General features: G+C 34.0%; 1 protein-coding gene across 1 annotated transcript; it reads right to left on the bottom strand.

The window, feature by feature from the left end:
- Positions 1-270: 270 nt before the first annotated feature.
- LOC107484579 (uncharacterized) lies at positions 271-4,925 on the bottom strand. Its single transcript, XM_016105133.1, has 3 exons — positions 4,241-4,925; positions 4,070-4,153; positions 271-716 (listed from the first exon to the last, which is right to left on the bottom strand). Exons 1-3 carry the CDS (start codon positions 4,923-4,925, stop codon positions 271-273), a joined length of 1,215 nt encoding a protein of 404 aa, XP_015960619.1.
- Between the last annotated feature and the right edge of the window lie 5,545 nt (positions 4,926-10,470).

Raw genomic sequence — 10,470 nt, 5'->3', positions numbered from 1 at the left:
CATATGGGCAAAGAAGCCCATGATTTGAGTTGTCTGGAAACTGGCATCATGCATGCTATGTATATGCGCTTTGTGACCTTCTGTGATCTTCCTATGCGGTGCCATTAAATTAGTGAACGCTGGGGACGCCAAGTCGTTATTATGCTTCTCAACTAATGCCTTCGTCCTCCACCTTCCACAACTTTTGTCCAGAAACACAACAAGCTTGGCATTGCAATTCGTTCTCGTCTCCGGTTCATGTGGCCTTTTTCTGTCAACCCTCTCATAGTGTTACTTTTCCCGCAGCCCTTGCCAATTGTAATAGAAAAACTTTCTGACAATATTCCCCACCTCATCTTTAACAGAATCTCCCTTTTCCACAGAAAACCCAATATCCTTCGCATACGCCGCATACCTTGTGTAGGCATATTCAACCCCAGTAAACTCTGTAGATAACAACGCAGAACCATTCACTAGGTCTGGACTGCTGAATTGTTCACCGATGATATTCCTTGAGTTCTCATGATCCTCTATTGAGGCATCTACATCGCATCCACCACCATCGCAACCTTGGAATTCACTGTCTGCAGGGCCACTATCACCTTCATGACTATGCGGTTCCTCCGACCCGTTTGAATCATCTTCGTCACTCGAATTGGTGCTCCAACCATCAGTCCATTGGCCTGACAACTCTGACGTGCTTCCATCGTCCAAATATGGCTCAGTCTCACACATCCCTGGGTTAAAAAATAATGAAGCCAGTCGAGAACAAAGCATGTCGTATGCAAAGTAAATTACAGATATAACTAAAATGTAGAGAATCGCTATATAATTAGGCATTAACCAAAGTTTCATAGTTGTGACTGAATACTAGATCCCTAACCCATTATGACTGAGTTATTAAAAACCTTTTATCCAATTTAATTAACAAGTACACATCATATATAAAAGTACTATAACATCTGTTTAAAAATTTTTGAGGACATCCAATGATGGCCAACGCAAATGCTCCGCTTATTGTAACAAAGTTCACAGTTAAAAACTAATAAAACATGTATTCACATCATTTGTCACGCTACTTGCACCCTAATCCAGTCACTGCTTGAATACAACTATGAGCCAAGACCTATGCGTGCTTACATCACATTAGAGGAAGAAATAGTATGTTTCCAACCCTTTATAGCTCACACATAACTATGACAATCATAACTCACATCCTTACCAATAATTCTAATATACGACAACAATCATTGGTTATAATAAAAGAAATAAAGTGTTGAATATTAACCCCTAAAACTTATCACTTCAAATATTAACAGTTGTATAGAGAAGAAGGATCACCATACAAAATAGGATGATAATGAAACATGTAACTTAAAGACAAAATATTTTACCACATCTGACCTTAAATGGAAAAAATAATTCTAGATTTTTTGTTCCAATAACCATTTTTTGTGGGAGTTCAAAAGTTGCAAATACTAGAATATGTCACTTGTAAGATTTGATGACGAAAATTGATAAAGAAAACGTCCAACTTAAAGGTATTTCAAGTGAAAAATCATTTTCTTTTCATTTTAGAGGAAGCCAAAAAACATATTTATCGAAATGATTCATGACGAATTTTCAGTAGCCTGTGTATAAATCAATAGAACAAAAGTAAAACACTTGCTACCAAAACACTTGTGTAACGGTGACCGGAGGAAAATTGTTGAAAACTGATATAATATCACTTTGGCACATATAATTTGTACTTAACTCACACTGTTATTATTTTCAAATGCATAGATTTTGTCATTTGATTTTTCTATACGGCGATATGAAAATTTGGCGATGGTTAAGTCTTACATGTATTATGTGTACTAGTATTGGTACTCTTATGTGTACTCTTACATGTATACTCTTATATCTATTATGTGTACTGTTATTGGTAAAGTTTGAAGGATCAAGTTTTGTTCCAATCAATTATTTAGAGGTTGCAGCATCAAAAGGAGCTGGTAAGAAACATTTTTGGGGGTGATTGATTATAGGAATCATTTTGATGTTGAACATTATAACTGTTTTTAATCTTTAGTTCTATTTATTTCGTTTTGGAAATTCAAATTCACCATATATGTGCAGTTTGTTTGAAACAAAATTAGTGTATCGTATGCCTAATGCAACCTTTTGACACAAAATCATCTCAGCAAATTCAGAACAACTGCATATATTATTCTAATTTTGAACAAAAAAATCACCAAATTTAGAGCATACATGAAGGACAAACATTACCAATACTCCATAAATCAGAACACTAGCAGCAAATAGGAAGAGAGACGAGGGCCACTGGAGGAGGCAGGGAGCCAGCACCGAATGCAAGGATTCAGGGTTTCTAGCCTTGAAAGAGATAGACACGGGGAAAGGGAAGGAGACAGAGGAGAGGCGATAATGGAGCAAAGCCTACAATTTCTGCTCTTCTCTCCAAGTCGCCAACGAATATGCTGATTCTGATATTGCTGTCGGGTGAGGCTGCCACCACCAAAGACGCTAACCTTCTCCGAAGCCCCCCTCAATGAATCGACTTCCAGAAGCGGGCATCGAATATGGCCTTCACCCCACCTCCCGTAACTGAGCTCCCAACTCAAGATAGAACCCTAATTTCCCCCAAATTCTTTGAATGTTTGTTCACACAGCTCATACATTTGAAAATTTTTTAATTTTACCATTCAATTTCGGTTTCTATTCTCCCTATCTTTCAATAATGCCAATGTATGACATTCAAAAAATCCAACTAAATATTATTCCCATGATTCACTGATTCAGTTGTTAATTATCATGGTTAGCGTTGTAAACATTTACCGTGACTCCATTAGCGACTTCACCGTGTGTCAACACAGTCAACGGATGTGGTCTTCTACCTCTTTCAGACCAGGTGCTGTTCAAAGATTGGCTCTTTCTCCTTAGCCACCTTAGCCACAGATTCTCTACATTCACCACAGACGTCACCATTATACTTTCAAGTTTTATGTTTTGGTTATCAAGAAAATATTATCTAGTGGTCAATATCAAGTCTTTCAAAGAGACAACAGGCTTTTGACTTTTAACTATTCCCAAAGAATAGGAAATAATACTACAAAAAAAATGTTGATCACGATTCAATCTAGTAAATCTACTAAACCAATACTAATTAATGCTTATTTGAATGTCATGTAGCTTTTGAGAAAAAAAGAGTTATCAAAATTCCTTTTGTATATGTTTAGATAATTTTCCGGTAAAAATAGAGAAATTCGTAGTCTACTAGAGAAACCCATGAAACATACAAGCACAAAAGGCATCAGTCATAAAATTTCTATAGCTTTATTAAGTTAATAAGAGCTTAACTGCTAGGATGATCATGAGGATATCTTTAACTTATCTGTTCACTCAATAGTGTCTTCAGATTTTTTGAATTTTTTCACTGATTTTCCCAAGACATCCAAAACAGCAGCATGCTATTTGATGTTACCATGATAATGCAAAAACATGAGAAAAAATAGATCATTAGCTTTCTGATGTCTGAAAATATGTGATGCTTGGTAAATAAAACTGAAATAGTAGATGCTAAAATTTAAATTATGGATATGAATGCACGTAAGCAGGATGAGGATGCTAACTAACAGTAGCACCTATGAATAAATACAAAACTATATGTAAATCTCATCCATGTGACCACATACTACCACCCACATTCTAAAATTACTGATCCTAGGAATGACATATATTTAAAAGAAAATAAAGTAAAGAAGAAAAACAAAAGCAAAATGGATGCGGTTGACTTTGAAGAGCATCAACTATAATTCAAACTAAAAGGAGGAGGAAGAATAATACATCTACAAGTAAAAAGTTGACAAAATTCTAAAAATAGCATAATACAATATAGCATGAGCAGATAAGTTCCCAAACATAATAGCAAGGACAATGCATTTTGTTTCAGCATATCTGCTTTAAGCTTTTTTTCGATGATTAGCATCATTAGAGCAAATGTCCAACTCCACATCACATGTAGATAATGTTGTTTAGCATCAACCAAGCCCCCAATGAAAAAAGAAAAAACTAAGCAAAAAGATTCCATTACCTTCCTCTAGTGATAGCTGAATTGATCTCTTCTCTAGTTCTATCGCATGTCTACTAAGTTCCACAAAGGAAAGTGATCGAAGAACTCTTAAAGGACATTGTCAACCATCCACAAATTCATTAATTTAATAACAAAGGAGTTAAGGGATTATTTTATGGTTTATGGACATACTTAGGATATATTCCTCTTGGTCAGAATGGTCTAGTTTCCTTAAAAACATCTGCAATTGTTGGTATTGTTCCTCCCAATGCACACTTTTCAATCCCTTTGGATTACCACTGGCAGGGCCAGAAGAAGCTATCATATAATTCGACTCAACCGGTGATAGCCTCAGGGGAGATTTCCTAAGAGAAATAGGAACAGAAGGCTTTCTGGATGAGCTCATTGAGGAAGTCATTGGAAAATGTGCAAATGTTGGAAAACATGAAACCTTTGGCACCTTTATCAGAGGCTTTATTTGAGCAGTCTCCTGTTCACAACAAAGCTGGCTCAAATACCGACAATAATCATTAATACTTGGATTTTCGCAAGCAATGCTCTTGCCCAATTCTACCTCTGATTTTCTGCGAGCATACAAAAGATGTCCATTTGCAGCATTATTTCCAATAGATTGTTGAATAAGGTGATTCACTGAGAAATGAGGCAAGAGTCTCTTGGAGCCAAAAACATTATTAGAATCAGGACCAACATCTTTATCCTTCAACAATGAAGAGCTTACAAAGGTTAGCTTTTTCATTTTATCATCACTCTGTAGATCTCTCAGAGATGTCTTCCTTACGGCAACATCCAGCTGGTTATCACAATTAGGCAAGTCCATTTTAGAATTGCTCAAACCATACTCACAAAATTGGAACATATACTTTGTTAAACCATCTCCTGTTGGAATTTTATAAAATAAATAAAATAAATATTTTATTTACCAAAATATGTAATTTGTAGTAATTTTACGAAAATGCACCTTTTCTCGTTTACAGTGTAAACGAAATAAGATTGCACGTATCTCGTTTACAGTACGAAAGGGCGTGGTCGTATCACGTTTATAATATAAACGAGATAAGAGTAAATGCGGCCTATATTTACAATTCATTTACAGCGCCATTTGGAGTTGGTTTTCGTCAATTTCTTCGAATTTTCTCCAACTTCTATCCTCTTCTGACTATATTATCGACTCACTAAGCGAGCATGGCGCACGCAAATGCACATGATCCAGATATCAACCATCTAAACGCGACATGGCACATTGCAGGGGTAGCCGACTTTGAAGTTAGTGTTGTTGTCTTTGTGTTTATGTTAGAGCATGTATAAGTGAAGCCATAGCTATGGTATTTTTATAGAACTAGTGTACATGACATGTTAGTTGGATGAATATATTATTAGGAAGGATTGAGAGAGTTTGTTTTTAGTAATTTAAGTTTATTTATTAATTTGATGTTTATTAATTTACTAAGTAAATGTTTCTACTCATTTGTCGAATTTGTTTCTACTTATTTATTAATTTTGTTATTAATTCAATAGATGTGTAATATTTTAGTTATTTATTTTTTAGTATGATTTTTTATTTAAATTAAGTATACATGTTTACTAATAAAGATATTAATTAATTAAGTAAATATTTTTATTTAAGTTAGTTTATTAAATAAATATTTTTACTCATTTGTCAAATTTGTTTCTACTTATTTATTGATTTAGTTATTAATTAATTAGTTGCGTAGTATTTTAGTTATTAATTATTGATTACAATTTTTTATTTAACATAAGTTATTTATTAAGTACATGTGTACTAATAAAGTTATTAATTAATTAAATAAATAATTTTCTTTAAGTTAATTTATTAAGTAAAATTTTTTATTTAAGTTAATTTCTTATGTGAATGTTAATTAGAAGTGTTTTTTGGTGTTAATTATTCTAGCTTTATAGTTTATAGATTTTTTATTCAACTTTTTATTTTTTATTAGAGGTCTCGATTATTTTTTTCTAAACGAGTGAGTCACACACCTGCTTCATCAGATGCCATTGTCCCTTCTTTGAACAAGGCTGGCTTCGGCCATACGTACGGTGCCTCTTAGATATTTCGTATTTGACAACTCCCTGATCATGATATTCGTGGAACGCTGGCGTCCGGAGACGCACACTTTTCATCTGTTATGGGGTGAGTGCACCGTCACTCTACAGAACATCGCATACCACCTCAGGTTACGGGCGCATGGAAAGATCATTGAATAAGTTTTCATAAAAATCTAATTTCGTTGAATTTCTAACTTCGAGGACTGAGTTACGACCCGCTAAAGTTGGCCAAAAATAAGTTTTTACCCAAAAACAGAATTTACTAATTTTCAAGAGGTTCACAAGTCACACCATTTTTCTACATCAATATAATACCTCCCAACTATTCCAATTCACTCATTTACTATCAACCAAGTTCAAGCCTACTTAATTTACATATTACTACTCTAAATCATCATTTTCACACCTCAATTTCATGCATAAACATTCAATGCATTTCATCAACTTACTAAACTTACCTTTCACAACCTCCGACCCAAAATTCATCAACTCTACTCGTAATTCAAAAACACACAATCACTAACCAAATCAAATCCAACAATGTATCAATTTTAACATATCAATTCCGTCCAATTACAAAATTCAAGCTTATTTCTAGGGGCATCTAACCTAGGATTTCATATCATCGTATTTTTAATAAAACTTAAACCGTTCCTCTAGGAAGCCAAGATCAAATCCTTAATTCTTGAATTTCACCAAATTAAAGCTCCAAGTTCACCTCCACCAAACTCAAGCACCACCAATGATCAACTTAATGCCTCTAATACCAATCTACACTATTTTCACATAACACACAATACTCAATCTCTAGAACTTTATAAAATTTTATGAACACATGGGAATAGTGGCTCTTACCTTTACCCACTAAAATTGGTGATGAAACCTAACTAGAACTCAAAATAAAGCTTCCCCTAAATACTAGAATCACCATGTTTCATGAATACACAAACCTAAACATGATTCTCAAGGAAAAAACAAAATTGCAGTTTGGTGAGGGAGATGCTTACCAAAATTTTGGCCACAAACGGTGCGGCGATCGAAACTCCAGATCAAAAACTATGGAAGATTAAAGTTTGTGAAGTTAGGGCTTTGTGTTTTCTTCTCTCTTCTCTAACCGTGTATCTCTTAAAGAAATGGGGGAGAATGGTTTGTTTTGTGCTTAAATGGTGTTTTATATAGTGTGGGCTTGGACCAGAATATGAGCATGTTGTGGTTTCTATCCTTGACCCTATCTCGGGTCAAAATCTTTAAAATAAGAGTTTGGATTTTTATTCTAAATATTTTTCTGGTCATTTCAGCAGTTTTATTTTTCGCATACGCAGTACCGGACAGACTTAAACCGGTTTTGCCTGCTAAAATACCAATACGCATTTTTACGCAATTTTTCGCAAAAAATTATATTTTTCCACTCGAAAAAATTCTCCAAATCCAAATATCATTGTTTCAATTTTAAATTCCTAAGTTTTACTTTTTTACCCCATCCGGGAGCATTTAACTATTTTAATTTAATGATTAATTATCCAATTAATCCTTTTTTAATTTTTATGGGTCTTATAATGGTGGCTTTTTGCTGCTTCGCCTCTTCCTTCTCTCTCCTCTTTCAATTTTTCTCCTTCATCCGAGTGAATAATTGAAAAACAAATTGGGATGAAAGGTTTTAGCTGTGGGTTAGTTGTGACACAGGGAGAGAGCCATAGATGAAAAATTGAAGAGGATGAAATTCATCAAAGGTAGTTTGAAAATTTTATTTAATTATTTAAGGTTTGGATAATTTTACTTGCAAAATCAATTTTTTTTTATACGTGCAAATGATAATTTCCATCTTTTATGGGTAGATATGTCAGCGTTTTCAACTTTCATGAATATAAATGATAATTTACTCTAATAATAATAGTAATAATAAATAGTTAAATCTAATACGAAATTATTAATATATAGTTATCAGGTAGTGAAAATCTAAGACATCTTAAAAGAGAAGGCTTGAGAGTTACATTGATTATGGTGCTCTCTGTACAGAATTGTATCATATATGCTCTCTTATTCCTTTATTTCTTCTGCATCACTATTGGATTATGATGAAGTAATATTACCTTCAATGTCTTTAATGTCTTCGCATAACTCCTCCACTTATTCTCTTTCACTACCAATAGTGTGTTGTATTCTTTTCTTATTTCAATTAATGTCCTCATTTTTTTCTATTTGTCAAATTTTTTATTGATTTTCAAATTTTGAATTTAATCACCATACATTATGTGTTACTCTTACTTATTTATAAATCCTTGATTTTATTGTTCACTAAATCTTTTTAGTTGTTTATCCCGTTTCTTATTTTTTTCAATCCGTCATCGTGATGGTGGTGCAGGGCATTGTAGCACATCCTACAATTAAGATTTACTTTGTGATCATGTAATTCAATGTCGACTGTTTAATTTGGAACGCAGGTTATTTGGGCATATCTGATGCTATTGAATTTGAAGCATTAGATCAGAGTGACAAATAATCCAATGGCTTATATTTAATATATAAATAACTTATTAAAAATTATAATAAAATAATAAATGTGTTAATATTTTAAAATTGCCCCATCATAAAATAAGAGAGAATCAGGAATGAAACCCTCGTTTTAGCTGGAGATTGCCGCTGGATGGCTTTCCCCAGCACAAAAAAACCCTTCGGCAACGACAAAGAAGATCTACGGCAACGATTCTTCCTCTCTCGTCCTTGCGACGACGAAGAAAATGATTAGTGAATACCTATTAGCTTCTTCTCTCGTTTTCTTCCATTCCTTCCACTTCCTCTCTCAAATTCCATGATTTTTCATTTTCTTTTTTGTTAAATTATGATTACGATGGCTCTGTAATCTAGAACGGTGAATAATTTTGGATTATGATACCGGATTTTTTGTTTCAAGCACTTGCTCAAGTGTTTCATCAAAATAAAGAGGCCTCTGTTCATATATAGGATTTTTAGTTTTTCAAACCTTTCTCCAATGCCCCATCCTTTTGTTTTTCAATTCATAATTGACTGGCTTGTGTTCATCCTTTTTTTGCTTATCAAGGTTTAGATTTGGGTGAACTGAAAATAGTCTCTAGAAAAATGGTGTTTTCTATTTTTGTTTTTTTATGTAACTATATGATTGTAGCTTTCAAATGTAAATTTGACTTTTTCTTTGGCCTCCAATTTTTTACTGGTGAGGTTTAACTATAGTGAATGCACAATTATTGAGTGGCGATACATATGAACATTGTGGTGGTTGTTCACTTTGATTGGTTAGTTTCATTGGTATAGCATTACTAATGATCTTGAGAAAAAGTTTATGTGACAATATATTTTCTACCTATATATATATATATGCAATGCTTTTTAAATCTAAAATTTCTTACAGATTTTGGTGATTGAAATGTGACAACTGATTTTTTACGTTGGTGAACAGATTAGTTGAAGCCCATATATTCTCTTGTTGGAAGAGCATTTACAGCAGATATAGAAAAGCTAAAAGTCAGTAGTAGAAAAAGATCTCTAGATATTACTCAAGTTTTAAAGGTGAAGTGATGAGCGGATAATTTATACGCTTTTTGGCATTGTTTTTAGATAGTTTTTAGTAAGTTCAAGCTACTTTTAGGGATGTTTTCATTAGTTTTTATGTTAAATTCACATTTCTGGACTTTACTATGATTTTGTGTGTTTTTCTGTGATTTCAGGTAATTTCTGGCTGAAATTGAGGGACTTGAGCAAAACTCTGAAAAAGGCTGACAAAAGGACTGCTGATGCTGTTGGAATCTGACCTCCCTGCACTCGAAATGGATTTTCTGGAGCTACAGAACTCCAATTGGCGCGCTCTCAACGGCGTTGGAAAGTAGACATTCAGGGCTTTCCAGCAATATATAATAGTCTATACTTTATTCGGAAATTGACGACGTAACTTGGCGTTGAACGCCAAGTTCATGCTGTTGTCTGGAGTTAAACGCCAGAAAAACGTCATGATCCGGAGTTGAACGCCCAAAACACGTTATAACTTGGAGTTCAACTCCAAGAAAAGCCTCAGCTCGTGGATAGATCAAGCTCAGCCCAAGCATACACCAAGTGGGCCCCAGAAGTGGATTTATGCATCAATTACCTACTCATGTAAACCCTAGAAGCTAGTCTAGTATATATAGGACATTTATCTATTGTATTAGACATCCTGGATTGTATTTTGAATCCTGTGATCACGTTATGGGGGCTGGCCATTCGGCCATGCCTGAACCCTTTACTTATGTATTTTCAACGGTGGAGTTTCTGCACACCATAGATTAAGGGTGTGGAGCTCTGCTGTACCTCAAGTTTCAATACAATTA

The sequence above is a fragment of the Arachis duranensis genome, chromosome 4 (assembly GCF_000817695.3).
Source record: "Arachis duranensis cultivar V14167 chromosome 4, aradu.V14167.gnm2.J7QH, whole genome shotgun sequence".
NCBI lineage: Eukaryota > Viridiplantae > Streptophyta > Magnoliopsida > Fabales > Fabaceae > Arachis > Arachis duranensis.
This window is presented reverse-complemented; position numbering and strand designations above follow the sequence as displayed.

What these genes read in the sequence shown, in the direction of transcription:
- LOC107484579 (XM_016105133.1), bottom strand. Translation starts at nt 4,925, where the DNA reads ATGTTCCAATTTTGTGAGTATGGTTTGAGCAATTCTAAAATGGACTTG. An exon ending in CCAAGAGGAATATATCCTAA is followed by an intron (nt 4,154 to 4,240) that starts GTATGTCCATAA and finishes GTCCTTTAAGAG; the next exon opens with TTCTTCGATCACTTTCCTTT. An exon ending in TCAGCTATCACTAGAGGAAG is followed by an intron (nt 717 to 4,069) that starts GTAATGGAATCT and finishes TTTTTAACCCAG; the next exon opens with GGATGTGTGAGACTGAGCCA.